Here is a 17,623-nt window from a genome sequence, read left to right on the forward strand (position 1 = left end):
TGTTGAGTCATTTTTGTCTGTTCCTGGATGCTAAGGGCTAGAGCCTTAGTTAACTCTGCTAATTGTTCCATGTTAGCTTCTAGTACAAAAATGTCTTTTCGAATTCTACACAATAATTCCAAAGAAAAATCGTAAATTTACGTATATCGTAAATTAGTAGCAATATGCAGACACAACACGTTTCAACAAAGTTCATCCATAGTAATTCAACAGGCTTTGTAAAATAATTCTTTTTTTTTTTTTTTTTTTTTTTTTTTCAACAACGTCAGCTCATACACAAAATATTTCTTACTTCCCACGACAAATAGTTCCAATTATTTATATAAAGGCAATAACAAACAATTAATTTTCCAAAAAAAAAAAAATATATGGCTGCCGTTCCCACGTGGCATAAAATGGTACAATAGTCGTTGTATTTATATTTTTTCTTTCGAAACTCGTAATCCTTTAGTGTAGTTTCGAATTCAACTTGCGACCATTTTTTTTTTTTTTTTTTTTTTTTTACTTGTCAAAATAAATATAAATTCCACTTTACCTTGAACATGTTTCTATAATTTCTTGTGAGTTCTTTACGAAGAAAAATCCGTACTTTTCGCTACTTTAGGTAGGAAAAATTTTTAAATTCATTGACGCACGTGGTCAAAAATCCTTGTGTAGTTTGTTTTTTTCGTAAAACAAAAAATCCTTGCATTGTACACAGTCCTTGGTACGGTAATTTATCTCTGTTAAGAGAAAGAACATCCTTTCGTCGCCATTGTTATATTCCTAAATACTTAGGAAATAAAGACAAACGTGAGTTACACCGAGTGGTATGTGTAATGGGGTTTATTTATAATACAGAAACGTAAGGCTGCTCGCCTAAGGTAAATAGAAGTACATAGTAACAAGTATGAGGAAGAAAGTCTGATAATCAACACGTAAGACTATCCGTCTTACTGCGACTGCTTGTCTGCCGCTGTCTGCCAAACAGTCCAATATATATATACAGTTTGTAACCGGTGTATAGCCAGTTATGTTCCTTCACAACAAAAACAATCAAACCAAAAGCTACGAACTAACAATTGAAAATACAAGGAGCTTGAAGAATAAAAATCTCATAAAATAACTTGATACAACATCGAATACTATTCCCAAAATAACTGGATTCGGCATTAAATAACCCACCAAGGGTTGATATGCCGTTAAACAAAAAAAAAAAATTAAAATTAAAAATTCTGCTAGAACTTTCTTAACCTAATAGATAATTGATTAAGCCTCAGCACTTCAAATACAATCCTCAACCTACAGTTAGGAAATGGTTTGCTTTGTTCAATTTTAGGACTCAGCTTGTTTCTTTCAATCATAAGCCTGGCTCTTTTTGTTTTGAGAATCCAACGGATGGCTCATTTTCCATTCTTATTAGCTTAAATCAAGTGGCTTCATGCCTTGCCTGGAGTAATTTCCATTAAAAAGAAATTTAATTTCAATAAATACTTGCCATAAATTATCACATAAATAATCAAACTCTTTTTGCTGACAATCTTTCCATCTCATAAATCCCTATCTTCAAGTGGCTCTTGGCCTTAACTAGTGGAGTGTTAAAAAAAAAAAAATAAATAAAATAAACGGCTGTAATTCTGTATTTACTAAAACCAAATGAGGATTGCTTATTCATATTATTTGGATTCTTTCAACTACTGTTCTCATCTTGTCATTTTCAGGTTATTTTTGTTGATGTAACCTCCCACCTTCTTCGGGTGTATTTTGTCAAACTTGAGTTCCCATTGTTTACGCAACAAAAATATTGAGTAAAAAAAAAAAAGTTGCAAATAACACTGGACAACACTGTAGGTGCAGCTACATATTTATTAATTTATATACAAAAACTTTTGAAACTTTAAACTGAATTATGAAAATGTCCATATTACTATCTTAAGACATTGCAAACAAAAATATACAATTAATCTTAATCCTGGATATGACCATAAAGTGCAATCCTGTGGTTGGGGGCCCCAATTTGGGAACATTGGAGAATATGGACACATTCCTTTATTACGATGGCTTTCAGGTTCACTCTAACACTGAGTGGTAGTACTTGTCTGGACCCCATGTATGGGTCACATAGACTTTTATATTTTCTATTTATTTAAAAAAAATTTTTTTTTTTTTTTTTTGTTACTTAGAGGTCACGGCTTAGCAAGGCCTAAAGGCTACTCCAGAATAAAGGTTTATAAGTGTTAGGTAGTTGATGAGACAACATGATTAATAATGATGGAACTTTGGTAAGGCTTGATTATTTAAGAGGACGGATCAACAAGAACTTATTTACATTAGACTTGAAAATGACAGACTGTTTAAAAAATATGACTGTAAAACAAATTTATCTTTAAACCATTTGAATGCTCAACATGATCAAATCCTTCCTAGACAAGAGAAAAATCCAGGTTGTCCTCGATGGCCGTACATTTAAACATTAATGCAGGTGTGCTCCAGAGGTTGATTCTTGGACCATTATTATTCCTGGTAATCATAAATGACCTCTCTGATAAAATTATATCGAATATGAATATATTTGCTGATGAAAAAGCTCTTTAATAGACGAGGGAAAAACAAATGTACACGTATCCAAAGCAATGGAATAAACTCTAGAAAACGACCTTCAATCAGTAGCAGAATGGGTCCATAAATGGTTGGTAACATTTAATGCTACTAAGACTAAGCTTCTTTCCTTTAACAACTACAAAAATTCTTCTCCATCAACCATGACAAATGACACCCTGCCAGTGTACCCATCTTTTAAACTTTTTCAGGTGTGCACTTCTAAGAAAGCAGATTTGTTCATGGAATCTGTTTTGATTTAGGCACAGATAAAGAGTGGGGAAAATTACTGACAGTGGTTTCAGCTAGACAGGTGTTTTTCGTGAAAGATTGGCGAGGAGGGGGGACCAGAGATTGGAGCTCAGACGAGCACTTCCCATGGAAATAACGATAAAACAATGACAGGCCCGCAACGTCCCTTCTGTGGGTGAGAGGGTGCAGGGAAGAGAAAAGGGCATCCCCCACTAGGCTACGAAGACTATTTTGTACTCTGTCAAGGCAGGATAGGCAGTTTTTAGCAGCTCCTGCCCAGATATGGCAGCAGTATTCCATCCTTGGACGTACTTGGCTTTTATATTGATAGAAAATTGCATCAGGAGTGAGATATCTACTGGAGCGGTAGAAGGATCCCACCATTTTTCCAGCGACCTTGGCAACAGACTTGATGTACATGTTCCATTTCAGATCAGGAGTAAAGGTCAATTCTAGAAGCTTGTCAAAACATGGAGCCTCCCCAAGATGAGAGCCATCCATTTCAACTGATGCCAGATGGGGATCAGAGCATTGATGATGTAAAGATAGAAGCTTGGTTTTAGATGCATTAAAAGTAACCAACCACTTCTTCTTCCATTGTACCACGCGCTCAAGATCAGAGGAGAGAGAATCAGAGAGAACTTGGTCCTTTATAGCCTTCGATGTGTTACCAGAGATGGTCGTGTCATCAGCATAGATGTCAAAGAATGATTTAAGTATGTGTTTTGGAAGATCATTGATGTAGCTCAGGAAGAGAGTGGGGCCCAGGATGGACCCTTGAGGGACACCAGCATTAATACTGTGGGCTTCTGATTTCTGCCCATCAACCACTACTTTTATGAGCCTATCAGAGAAATGATTTAATAATTGAGAAAACATTTACAGTTATACCGTAGCTGGAAATCTTCTGAAGTAGGCCTTTACGCCATACCTTATCAAAGGCCTTTGATATGTCAAGAGCAATTGCCTTAGAAAGGAAGCCTTTGTCGAAAGATTCACTAATCCTATAAGATATAACCGTTAGCACATCTGCTGTAGATTTAGCAGAACGGAAACCATATTGTATGTCACGAAGGTTATTTCTGCCGAGGTGGTTGACTTCTTTATTTAATAAGGATTCCAACAACTTACTCATGACACACAGGAGACTTATTGGTCTGTACTGAGATGGAGATGACCTGTCACCCGAATTCTTAAATACAGGGCATACTTATGAGGTTTTCCAGGATGTTGGAAAGCACTTCTCCTTAAGGCAACACTTAAACAGTTTTGTAAGTATGGGGGCAAGCTCTGGTTGAAGCATTTTTAACACTATAATTGGAATGCTGTCAGGGCCAGTTGCTTTACTGGAATCAAGGTTCTTGATTAGTTTGGCGACATCATGCACAGATATTTGTATGTTGCATGGCGTGTTGTCTGTTATAGGAGGAAATACAGGAAGTTGCATAGGGTAGAATTAGCCGCAAAGTTCTTGCCAAATAGTTTGGCTTTGTCTGATGCTGACGAGCCAAACAAATTTTTACTCGTTATAAACCATCCTTGATGTACGATTACTGTTTCCTGTTAATTTCAATGTTATGTGACAAATAGTTTGAGTTTATTGGTTAAATATTTACACACACACACACACACACACACACACACTGTTTTATTTATATAGATAAGGAAAATTAGCAATTCTACCAGGTCAACAATTTACTATCATGGATTGAATAAGAGTTCTATTTGTAATTCTACCAAGGTCCAGAGTTAAACATGAAGATGTCTCTGAAGAAGGTTGGAGGTTACATTGACCAAAACTATATATATATAAAAAAAAAACAAAAAAACAAAAAAAAACAACCAAGATGAGAATAGTAATCCAAATAATCATGACTAAAGTGGAAGAGAAAGTTACAAAAAAATAAAAATTTTTTTTTATTTATTTTCTTATCTGAGTAATGCTGGGTAGCTCTGCTAGTTTAAAATAAGAGTAACTTTAGTAATTGTCTGTATTTTTTTTTTTTTTTTTTTTTTTTTTTAGAAGAGCGACCTTTGAAAGAATTAAGTTTTGCATGAAAGAGATGACATTAATTTAAACAATGTTTTTTTTCTTTTGTTATTTTTTCTTTGCATTAACTGTGACGGAAAAGTCCATTAATGTTCATTATTCCACCCCCACCCTCATCACTTACTATAATCACGTTTTTCAATTTATTTGCTAAATAAAACCCTATTAACATTATCTTGTTGCGCAATCGCATTTATGGATGAAAATATTTTATGTGGATAAGTAATAATTAGATTCATGGAATATATACAAATGCACAAAAAAAAAAAAAAAAAAAAAACATACAATATGAAATTAATTTATACCTTTTCTCTCTCTCTCTCTCTCTTCATAGTTTATATTTTCTTTTCTTTTTTAGAGATGACAAACTTTAAATTAAATCAGAGAAATATTTTTATCTTACAAATATATGGTTTATTCCAAAAATTAATTTTGGCATTTATAATTTAAATACAATTTCAGGGATATAGCTCCCACATATAATATTGTAATCTAGGAGTCTAATTTTCACAAACTCTACATATTTAATCAGGCTATATTTCGACAATAATATATTGAATGGTGTCTTCCAAGTCATTTATTGTGTGTGATTTATCGGCGTATAGATGCAACTTTATATATTCCCAAAGAAAATAATCTAATGGGATTAAATTGTATGAATGAAGTGGTCAGTTGACAGGTTCTTTTAGTGAAATAATTTGTTTGTCAAATGTTTCAAAAATGATTTTCAAAATAAATTTGCACAATTTGTCTGTTTATTCATGATGCCAAACTGAACTCAAAATTATATAAAGGGCAAAATTGTGTGTGTGTTTGTATATCTCGCAAAAAACTTTCAACAGAGGCGACGGATCCTGACGAGATCGGTATCATTTTGAAGCTCGACCCTTCAGACAATAAATATAAAAAAAATAGCCCAAAACATTACTTCCTTCACCCTAAACTGGGCAGTTTTGTACAAAGAGGGGTTGCTTTTTTCGCCAACATTTTAGCAAGTCATCATCACCATTGGATTGACTTTGCTTAATTTCAAGGCTCCTGACTTCTGGTCACGTGATGAAGACATTGGCAAAGACGTCATTTTTTTTGTTTTTGTTTTTGTCCTCCTTCGCGTTACGGGTGTGAGCCTGCCTGTTTACTACCACCTTTTTTCTTTTGTTTTGTTTTCTGAGATTCCTTACTACACCACCTACACACCTGGGCACCCCTGCTATCGTTGCCTCCCCTCTCCCCCCGTGGGGGGTCCTTACTACACCACCTAAACACCTGGCCTATGCTGGGCACCCCCGCTAGTTTGCAATAAAAAAAAATCATTGTCAGTTTAACGTCTGCTGCCTCTAAAAAAAAATGATTAAAAACACTGTGTGTGTATATAAATAGATATATTATATATAGTTCTTTTTACAGGCAGCAAACTTTAAACGTGTGTGTGTGTATATATATATATATATATATATATATATATATAGCAAGTTATAAAAATATGTGGCAATTAAGCTACACAGAATATTCTGCGTTTCATCCATGTTAGAATTCGTCAGGCTTATGCGAAGAGTTGAATTTATCTCGCATTTTTATATACGCACATTCTATTGAATTTTTAGTTAGCCTATCAGCTTCCTAGTTTTCACAGCGCCCTCCTAATCAGCCAATGGGCAGGCACTTACAGGGCAAAGACCCAGTTTACCTTAGGTGTGTGCTTTTTTTAGTGGGAAGTGTAGATATCTAGTGATCTGACCTATTTTAAACCTAAGTGTAGTTAAATGTGATTTTTTTTGTTTATTTTTAATATTATGTTAGTTTATATATATATATATATATATATATAAAATAAATTTATGTATGTTTATTTTATTTTTATTTATATTCTGTGTAGCTTAATTGCCATATATATTTTATAACTTACTACCTAGCTCTACCTATGTATTGAGCACTGTTGAAATAAATACTTAAAGTTTATGCATAAAATTATACTTCCATATATTAATTTATGTGATTAAATAAAGTAGTCATATATATATATTTATTTATTGCTCAAAGAATACTAGCAATGTTTTCTGATAGCAATATTTTTTAGAATATTAAATAATTACCTACCTATAGGATTTGATCTCACAATTTATTTGTCACCAAATGATCCATAGATTGTTATGCCATAAAACAAACTTAAAAAAAATACTTGTCCCAAGATGGATGTAAGTAATATGTCCAGCATTATCAGCTAAAATCTTGCATACATATGAGAAATAGTTAAAATCTACAGAAAGTAAAAAAAATCCTAAAAATACATTTAAATACTCAAATTTTTTAATTATAAAAATTAAAATTTACCCCATCTGAAAAGGGGGGGGGGTAGAATTGTGAATTTATATTGTATATCAATAGCATATGATGATTTATGGAACATGTTTTGTTTTTATTATGGTAGAATAGTTGTTCCATAATTTATTGATTCACAATTCTAATTTCTTCCTATTTTCTCAGTATGTGTGTAGGGTGGTCATTTTTAATTAAAAAATACATGTTTTTGTATTTTTTTTTTTTTTTTTTTAATTTCTACTTTTTGTAGGCTTTAACTTAATTTCTCACACACTGGTAACAATAAGTTATCAATCCTCATCTTAAAAAAAAAAAAAATTCAAAAGATAATATCTTTTCTTTTTCTTCCAAACTTTTCAGATGGTTTGCGATATTTATTTTGTAAGTTAGCGATGCAACCAGCTGAAGGAGGATCTTTGATGGAACGTTTGATTTTAGCAGACACAAAATTGTGGAAAGGTAAATACAATCTCTCAAATTATTACCACCCCCTCATCCCAATCTTGTTTCTCTCATTAAAATTTTCATCCTCTGTCTTTAGCATTGATTTTTCCTTGAGAGTACAAAGGTTCAGGCTCATCTCTCTGCCAAACTTCTCTTCAGAAAAGAAAGGGGGTTCTCCCCCATTTTCGATCCCCTCGCACCTGAGAAAGAGGCCTCTTCTACCTATCAACACTGGCCCTTTTTTCCTTTTCAGCCCTCTTTCCATTTTTACAATTCAGCATGTTTAAGTTTGGCAAATACAGAAAAGTTCACTCTTTGATCATTTTTGGATATTAACATTTTGAAGTTTCAAAATTTATGAAAAAAAAAATAAATGCACCTCACTGAAAATCAATTTTAATTTTGGATTTAAAAAAAATTATTTTCAAAATAAAATAATTTTAATTTAATATTGAAATTTTGTACAAAAATTGATTGTAATTTTTTCTTTATCAGTTGCCCGAATTCAGAGCCATCAACTCTTAATGATTGGGTCAGTATTTCTTTTCTCCTTTTTTTTGTTTTTTTTTAATAGTAATTTTTTTTCTAAAATCTGAAGTTGGAAGTGAAAATTTTGTCAATTATTTTAGTATTGATTAAAAAGGTCAGATTTATTATTATGAAGTCATCTGTCATCTTTTTTTCTTGAATTCAACACCCCTCCCAAACAAATTACATTACCACTTGAATGTAAGGGGGCTATTTGGGACCATGTTTACAAGGGCACTATGTAGGGAATTGAGCAGCAAGATGCCTGTTCACATTGCATTTATATTTCTGCAAGTTAGTACAGTCAGGGAAGCAGGATACAGGATGAGAATTCCAATGTCTAGCAGTCCAAAGGTAGAAGGCTTTTTATCATCTAGGGACATTTACAGTGATTGCGTGGGATACTGCCACTTGTCAGATTAGTTGGAAGATATTAACTTTGAGCGGGCACAAGTGCTATAAGTTTATCAAAGCAGATTCTATTAAAGTACTTGTAAAACAGGCACAGGGATGTAACATTACAGCGATGGGACAGAGGTTGGAACTTGGTTGAGAGTGCTGGCTATATTAGGTTGGAGAATTGTTTGGAGAGTGTCTAACAGGGAGAGACTAGTCCAAATGTGGCAACAATATTCCATGCATGGCTGAATGGTAGCTTTTTTTTTTTTTTTTTTTACAAGGGAGTCACCACTTATCAAGGCCCAAAGGCCACCAGAGGATAAGGCTTTGTAGAGACACAGGATACTGTCATGTGTGAGTAGTTTCGCTTTTGTGGTGCTCATCTTAAACATTTTATTCAATTATATACTTTCAAACTGGTCTTTGTCCAAAATTCCCCATTTTAAAAAAAAAGATAAATAAATATCTGTATGAACGTACTATGATGAAACAAAGATATATTCCAAAAATCATGTAAATTGATCAAGTAGTTTTACTTTATAAAGAAAATTATTTTTAATTGGATTTTAATGATTAATGGAAATTCATAGGCATTACAATATTTTGCAAGTTTAAATCGTTGAGTTATCTCGTTTTAAGATTTTTTTTTCAAAATGAAAGATAGTCGCTCTGCAATTTATAAAATTTTATCTTATCTAAAAATATTGGATTTACATGATTTTTGGAATATATTTATCACTGATACGTACATCATACAGATTTTTCTTTATTTTTTTTTTTTTAATATCGAGTGAATTCTGGACAAGAACCTTTTTAAACTTTGCAAAATTTCAAACTGAACCCTTTTGTTTAATCCATAGACGTAAATTGTTCTCATTCTGTCAGCCATGATTGTGTAGAAATGTATATATTCTTGGTTATCGCCTGTTGTAATTATTGAACCTTCACCTCCCAGAAGACTGTCATTTGGAACTGATTGTTAACGACTACTATTCTTAAAAATAAAAGCCTATCATTGTTCTTAATCCTAATAAATATACAAATGTAACCCTTTGTTATTCACAAAGGTAGTTTTCTCTGGTATCATCAGCCATGAATGGATAGAAGTCTAAAATAACTCATGAGTGTATTTTTTATTTTTTTAAATGTCGCTCACCCTTGGGATTGAAACTTCAGTGTATGCACAGACCCGTGGTATAATGGATAAAGTGCTGAGGCATAATCTCTTATATAAAGGACAAAAGTCTGTTTGGTTAAAACTAAAAAACAAATATAAATTAAAACCCCTATAGAGTTGATATTTTCTTGATCGGCATTGCCCTGGATGTATAATATCTAAAAGTTTGTGTGGAAAAAAAAAAAAAGGTTAATTCTGTAGGGTACAAATGGTAAATAATTTGTTGGAAGGAGGTGGGGAGGGATTAAATTTCATATTTTCATTGGTACGTTTTGATCTACATTTCTTTGATGTCTAAGCATTAAGACCTAATAAGTTAATATCAAATATTTTCTATTGATTGTTGCAATTAGCTCAGCTCGAATGAAAAGCTGCAGATGTGAACATAGTTTCGATTCTAGCTGATTGCGTCATTTTAGTTTATATATTTTTCTTTTCTTTTTATAACTTTAAAGGTAACCAGAAATAAACGTTAAGTTTTAAACAAACAACATAAAAAAAAAATCAAAGTTTTTCTGCAATTTATGGACAATGTTGAAATAATCTATTAGATAAACAGCAAATATAACCCTGGTAAAGATTTTTTTTTTGTTATCAAGAAGTAAACACGATTTCTAATCTTATCATAAAGTCAATATATTTTTTTATATTGATATTTAAACATTAGTTTTCTCTTTTATGGTGTGGAAGGGGAACTTGTTTTAGTAGTGCTCTTGAACCCTCCTTAATCTCATTGGTACTTAAACATTGTTGCCTGGGATAAATAACCATTGGTTGGTGTTGCCCAGGAGTCATATGTAGTGCTCAATATCCTGCATAGAGCAGGTAATAACCCAAAAGTGAGATTACTTAAAAAAAATTCAAAATTTGTGGGGAAGAAGGGATTGGTTTTGGTCGTTCCTTAAAAGCACAAATGTTATACAATATTTACCATCTTTTATTTTTTTAATGTTCCCAGCCAACACTATGTAATGTTACTTGTTGATTTGTCAATCAAAATATCCAAAATGAAAACGGTAATCTGAATAATCTAAGTGACTCAAAGTTTCTGTTAATAACGTGTTCTTTTTGTTTCCGTAATTCTTTGTCGTTCTTTTTACCTAACTTTTCTCCATTTTTTAAATTTCCTTCAGGGTTTTGAGGGATCAGGAATGCAAACGACAGTTTGGTATCATGTTTACAGAGGTGAGACACTTGAACAAATTTTTCTTTTCATTATCTCCTCTCTAATGTCTCTATTTTTAAAAAAATTTATCGAACATATGTATTTTATTCTCTTGACCAATTATTCTAAGATCTTTTTGCTTTGCGCATACATGTAGCTGTGCAATTTAGGATGTTATGTAAAAAAAAAAAAAAAAAATTTTTTTTACCCTCACACTATCGTCAAAATATACCATCAAACTACCTCTGATCACCCTTGGGCAAGGAGTTCATGCTATAACCATTGTGCCACCTGATAACATTTTGTAGTGAGGCCTTAATTTGGAGGCTTTAAAAAGAATAGTGACTCTATACTTATCATTACTTCCAATTTCATAATAACCAAGAGTAATATTACCTCTCAAGCTTACATGTAGCATTTTAGAATTTGTTACAAAATATACCAAAAAAACTTAATGTATAAATAGGCGCTGGTAATTTCACTGCATACAATTATAGCAAAAAATGAAGTTGCACTCGACTCTTTCTGCTAAGTTGGAATTTTCCTGTTTTGGGGAGATTTCTAATGTTACAACCACTGATCATCACTTTGACCATGGTCACTTTCACACACGGGTCTTTATTTTCTATAGCTTTCCTTCAAGTTTTTTAACTTAATAAGCAGACCTTCCATTGTTTCATAGCTAAGCACAAAATCATCAATGCACAAAATCATAAAAACTTTTACCAAAATGTCAGAATTCCATATTAAATGACTTGAAAATGGTTGATGTGCTATAAATTATATATTTATTCGTAAAATAAAATCTGTTTTTATGCTTGTCCAGATTCTCCCTATATAAAAATAAAGAAAAATGTGTATGATGTATGTACTCCTGACGGAAAGAAAATGTCGTATTCAAAAATTACCTAAATTGATCAAGTAGTTTTATTTTTATTAAGAAAATTATTTTTAAGCGTATTTGAGTCTGTCCTCGTTAAGAATGGCTTTCTCACAAGTTTGAATTATTTGGAGTTACTTACCTTGTTTTGAAGATGGTGTCAGTTTGTTGAAGCTCTGACATCTAACAATTGACTTAGTAAACACTGAAAAAAATTAAGTTTTGACCCAGAATTCCCCTTATATTATAAAAAATAAAACTAAAGAAAAATCTATCCGATATATGTACTCATGACGAAAAGAAAATTATTATAAAGCAAATTTTTTTCCAATGTCCCCATGTTAAGAATGGCTTTCTAAAATCTCTCGCGTTTTGATTATTTGGAGTCGTTTTTGTTCTTTCAGTGTATTTTCAGACCAACCTCCCAAGCTTGGTGCACACAATAACACACCAAAACCATAAGATAAAATTAAAACAACAAAACTAACAGCTGAGTGAGACTGAATCAAATAAACCACAACAAACAGTATACTACCCACCAGCAGATTACTGTAAAAGACACCAACTCTCAACAAACTAAAAATATTAGAACTTGGAAACATATACAAAATAGCTTACCCACAAAATCTAAATGACCAAAGAATGGTTGAAGGCTCATTAAGCATAAGCAAACAAACTGTCCATTAGTTTTTGTATTTTTTATTTTAATATAGTGTGAATTCTGGACAAGCACTCTGTTCTTTATCGAGAGAAGTTCTTTTTAAGATAAATATGATCCCGTTTTATTTTTCATAACATTCCGGTAGATATATTTTCAGGCCTTCTTTAGGTCCCTTTTTGTCACAGTTCAGAACTTCAGCCCACAACTCTCATGAGAGAGGGGTGACTAGCTATAGCACAACTTGCCGGATTATACATTCATTTCAGGCATTACCTCCTCTTTTTAGTATGGCAGTATATGTTTGTTCTTCATTATACCATCCTCCCAAGATTACTTTCTCCTTTTTTGGGGGGGAGGAGGGGTCAGTGTAGTACTGTTCTGTTGTCATGACATCATCCACTCAGACATTGGCTCCTCTTGGGGTCAGTGTAGGATATATCCATTCAGCATGATACCATCTTCTCGGGTTGCCAAAACATACAACCGGAGCAACCATGTATTTATTTGTATAAAAAATATATCGCTGTCTTTCATAGTGTCTTCTGCTTTTTCTCTTAAAAAAATATTCTTCTAATATGACAAAAATGAAAAGGAAAAAAAAGAAAACGATTATGAATATCTAATGAAAAAAAATATCTATTTTTTTATTAACTGTTTAAATATTTCACTAATTTTGAATAATTTCTTCCCAAATAAGTTAATTTATAAAATTGCTTAATAAATTTATAGTTTTGCATGTATTTTATAATATATTAGATACTTATAAAGGGTTTTTTTTTCTTGTGAAGGTGGTGAATTTTAAATTAAATCCCATAGAAATATTATACAAATAAGTGCTTTATTCCAAAGATTAATTTTTGGCATTTATAATTCAAATACATTGTTAGGCATATGGCCCTGCAGCTCGCACATTATATATGGCATAATCTAGAGGTTCACTTTGCATTAAATCAGATATTTTATCAATGTGTTAAATGTTAGCTTCCAAGTGGTCTATTGTCTGGTTTATCAGCATAAACATGGGACTTAACATCTCCCCAAAGAAAATAATCTAATGGGGTTAAATCGCATGAACAAGGTGGCCAGTTGATGGGTCCATTTCATGAAATTATTCATTCATCAAATGTTTTTCTTAGTAAATTAATTGTATCATTTGTAATTTGCAAATGCTGTACAGGTGTCGATCTCTTCCTGATGAATTACCAAGCTGAACTCAAAATTATTGTTGTCAAATCTGCAATTAAAGTAAATGTCAATTTAAAGTTCACTGCTTCTAAAAAAAATAAAAACAAAAAATAAACACCCTTTATGTTATCAAAGTATATTTTTTTTTATTTATTGTTGCAGTATTTTAACTTTATGTTGAGGATAGGTGTATGAAAAAAAGTTTTGCCGACAACACAAAAACTGTTTTGTTTTTACTCAAGCTTATGAACTCTGAAAAATGAAAAGCATAATTTTTGGTGCCTGTTCAGAATTCTCCCTCATATTAAAAAATACAGAAAAATCTGTATGATGTACGTATCCATGACGCAACGAAAATATCATATTCCAAAAATCATGCAAATTGATCAAATAGTTTTGTGTGTAACAGAAGGCAGCTGTCTTGTCCAAGAAAACAGATAACTCAATAATTCAAACTTGCAAGATTTATGTTGTAATGCTTACGAATTCTCATTAATCGCTTAAAAATGATTTTCTTTTATAAAAATGAAACTTTGATCAATTTAGATGATTTTTGGTGTATGATATTTTCATGGCATCACGGGTATGTACATCATACAGATTTTTCTCTATTTTTTTTTTTTTTTGTATATAGGGTGAATTTTTATTTTTTTAATTTGAGTAAGTATGAAACAAATGCTGAAAAATCTTTAAATATTTCCTATTCTAACATTTTAAATTTGCTACTTTTTTTTCTTTGATATAGTTTCATTTCACATTCCCTTTTTTTTTTTTAATAAATGTAAAAAAAAAAAATATATATATAATGCTTAAAAATGAATGGCTTTGAATAAGGTAACATATGTCTTGTATTATGTGGATTATCCAGATGATTGAATTGTAATGGACATTAAAACCAAATATGATGACAGTCATGACTATTTCATTCTTGGTGGCTATTTTCATAACATTTTAGCTGATGTAACCTCTGATCTTTTAACTTGGGAACTGTCTAGTCAAACTTGGATTTTCTATGCTGGAGTCGGTAACCTGAACATGGAATTTCATGTTTGATAGCATTGGTTTAACAATCAGTTTTCTAAGTTACAGATGGTCTGATGGTTAATGGCATTCATCAAGTGATTGTCTTAAGGGGCTGGGGGAAGATAAAGCTTCAATCCTTATCACAAACAATGATAGTTAAAAATAACAGGTAAATTAACGCTTTTATACAATCATGGCTGACAGAATGAGAATAATCTATCCATGTTAATTAAGGAGTTCAGTTCAAAACTCTGTACAGATTTCAGCATTCAACTAGAAGATCCTCAAATTCCAAATAATTCACCTGTCATCGGTTGAAAAGTTGTGAAAATCACCAAGATGACAGTAGATAATCCAAACAATACAAGTTATAAGTCCGATACATATGCAGAATAACGGCATGTTGTTGTCAGAATTTTCTGGGCAGTTTATGAATAATGTTGAAAGATGCCGAAACACTGAGCCAATGAAATCACAAAAGTCAATGTCATTTAAGAAAATCTTTATTTGCTATCGTTGGTTTATTATGAATGCAAACTGTTTTGTGTTGAACAAAAAACAAACTTTGCTCTTAGTTGTTTTCGATTAAAAAAAAAAAAAAAAAAATTCATGAAACATATCTTACAAAGTGTGTATGTGTGTGTGTGTGTATGTATATATATATATATATATATATATATATATATATATATATATATAAAAATTTGAATTTTACTTTTGTAAAAATTGACTAATTATCATTGTATTTTCTTTGTAACAACAAAATATTTTGATTTTTTATTTTAATCAATATTTCATTGAATTATCTTTATAATAATAGAAATATTTTTCATTGAAAAAATTGGTCAACGGTTGTGTGTGGAAAAAAATTAAACTTGTTCTGCACATTCCATCATCTTACTTAAACTGCTTGGAAAATTCTGACAATTGTATGGTCCTTATTCTGCATAAATAGCATAACTCCTTCCATTTCAAAACTTCTGAAACAATGTTTATGCCCTTTTCCCCCCCTCCCAATTGTTATTACACTGTTTGAGAAACTGCAACTTTCAAGTCAATTCTTTCATTTTTTGCAAAACATTTCTCTTAAGCATCCACCAATGATTCTTTTGATGAACCCACCTTTCTCATGACTATCTTTTAAAAATTTTCTTAAGCCCAAAGATAAAAGCTAATTTTTTGCTGCTACTACTACAATAATCCTGCCTTTGTGTGTCCCTTTCACACACAGGCCCTTCCAAATACTATTGCTCACGGTTTTTCAAACTAAGTTTCAACTAAAAAAAAAGAAATATGATTGCACTGTAATTTCGACTTTATTATCATAATGTCCATTCCAGTTTAGAAAGTGACCGCAGTGTTATGTTAATTTTAACGCCTTTTCATTAATATAACTTCAAATTTTTATTTGTTAAAAAAAAAATGCAAGAATATATATAATATACAAACTTGGAAAAATTTCAGAAAAATTACAAATACTAAATGTATATAAAAGAAATGTAGTTTGCTTGAAGCAATGCTGGTGAAATGGTATGAAGGCTAATAGCAATGCAGAAAAAAAATGAAATGATGAAAAAATGAACAAAAACAATGATAGTATTTGGGTTATGAATCTTCACAATCTTTCACATCAAACCTGTAAATTAGATTTACAATTAAATATTAATAAAAGTATGTGGGATGGTATAAAATTTATCATTTTGGAAATGAAGCCCCTTTTCAAAAAGATTGCAAAAGTGGAGCCATCAAATTAAAGAAAAATAAGGATACTTGCCCCTCTGAAGACGCGACCACGGACTGAATATTTTTTAGTAATAAGTAGTCGTAAGCCACTATTTATTGATTTGATGTGTGAAAGAACTTTAAAAAAACATTTGAGTACAATTGATTTTTGTTTTTTTATGTTCATATTTTATTTCATCATTGTTTTTCCTGCATTGCTATCATCCTTCATAAATATCCACATAAACATATATAATTTCACACTGCTATTTAAACCTAATCATAAAACCAAAAATGATTTATTGAAATCATAAATGTAGTATTTTATAGTACGACTAAAACTTTTGCAGATTTTTTTGTTACAATCTTGTTATTCCTCCATATCATTATTTGTTTCTGTTTTAATGAATTGCAATCAAATTGTTGTCCTACATGTGGATTGCAGTAAAAAAAAAAAAAAAATAGAAACGACAATGGAGACAAATGTTTGTATTTAATATTCAATATATATTAAATATTTGATATATATATTTAATATTCGATAGATATATCAAACCATATGGATTATAAGTACTTCAAAATAAACAACCAAAATTACATTTTTTCAGTAACACCGGATTTTTGAACAGCTACTTTCAATCGAATTGCAAACAGAAAAATACACACTTTTAATACCATTAGATTGCAGATTTTTTATTAAAGTAGTAATGCCTTCCAATCATAAAAACACTTTTGATATTTCAAGATTTCAAAGTAGTTCTATTAAAGTAGTCATATTTTAAAAACGAAAACACTTCAAAATACCAGCATTTTGTTCAAAAATGAATTTCTTTTCATAAATAATCTACATGATATATTTGAAGAATTTTTAGGAAAATAATGATAAAAATATTAACATTATGAAACTGCCATTTTGCGTTAGATTTTTTTTTTTTTTTGTCCCATGTGGTGCTTAGCAGGTACCAATCCTATGAGGAATTTCATCATGAAATTTGGAAAACTGTTAAAAAAACATCAATCTCACTGATTGCCATGGTAATAAATAAACTTGTCCATTTGGTTTTTGTTGTCTTAAAAGTAAAACTTCATGTTTAGAACATTGTAGAAATATTTTTCATACCTCAAGTGCCAAGTAAATGTTTTTATTACTTTTCTGCATTAAAATGATAATTTTATATTGATTTCTCTTTTGGTACTATCGGTTTTTACATAGCCTCTCCCCCTATAATTTCAAACACTTT

At 31.2% G+C, this 17,623-nt stretch overlaps 1 protein-coding gene across 4 annotated transcripts in view; it reads left to right on the plus strand.

Moving 5' to 3' along the window:
- LOC145256493 (E3 ubiquitin-protein ligase UBR2-like) overlaps positions 1 to 17,623 on the plus strand; it is a 262,146-nt gene that overhangs the window by 96,065 nt on the left and 148,458 nt on the right. For all 4 annotated transcript variants that reach the window (XM_080115440.1, XM_080115442.1, XM_080115441.1 and 1 more), the window contains exons 9-11: positions 7,559 to 7,657; positions 8,138 to 8,174; positions 10,880 to 10,931. In XM_080115440.1, coding sequence (XP_079971566.1) covers positions 7,559 to 7,657; positions 8,138 to 8,174; positions 10,880 to 10,931 — 188 coding nt within the window. The remainder of the gene's footprint in view (positions 1 to 7,558; positions 7,658 to 8,137; positions 8,175 to 10,879; positions 10,932 to 17,623) is intronic.

The sequence above is a fragment of the Euprymna scolopes genome, chromosome 32, assembly GCF_053919585.1.
Source record: "Euprymna scolopes isolate OS-2025 chromosome 32, ASM5391958v1, whole genome shotgun sequence".
NCBI lineage: Eukaryota > Metazoa > Mollusca > Cephalopoda > Sepiida > Sepiolidae > Euprymna > Euprymna scolopes.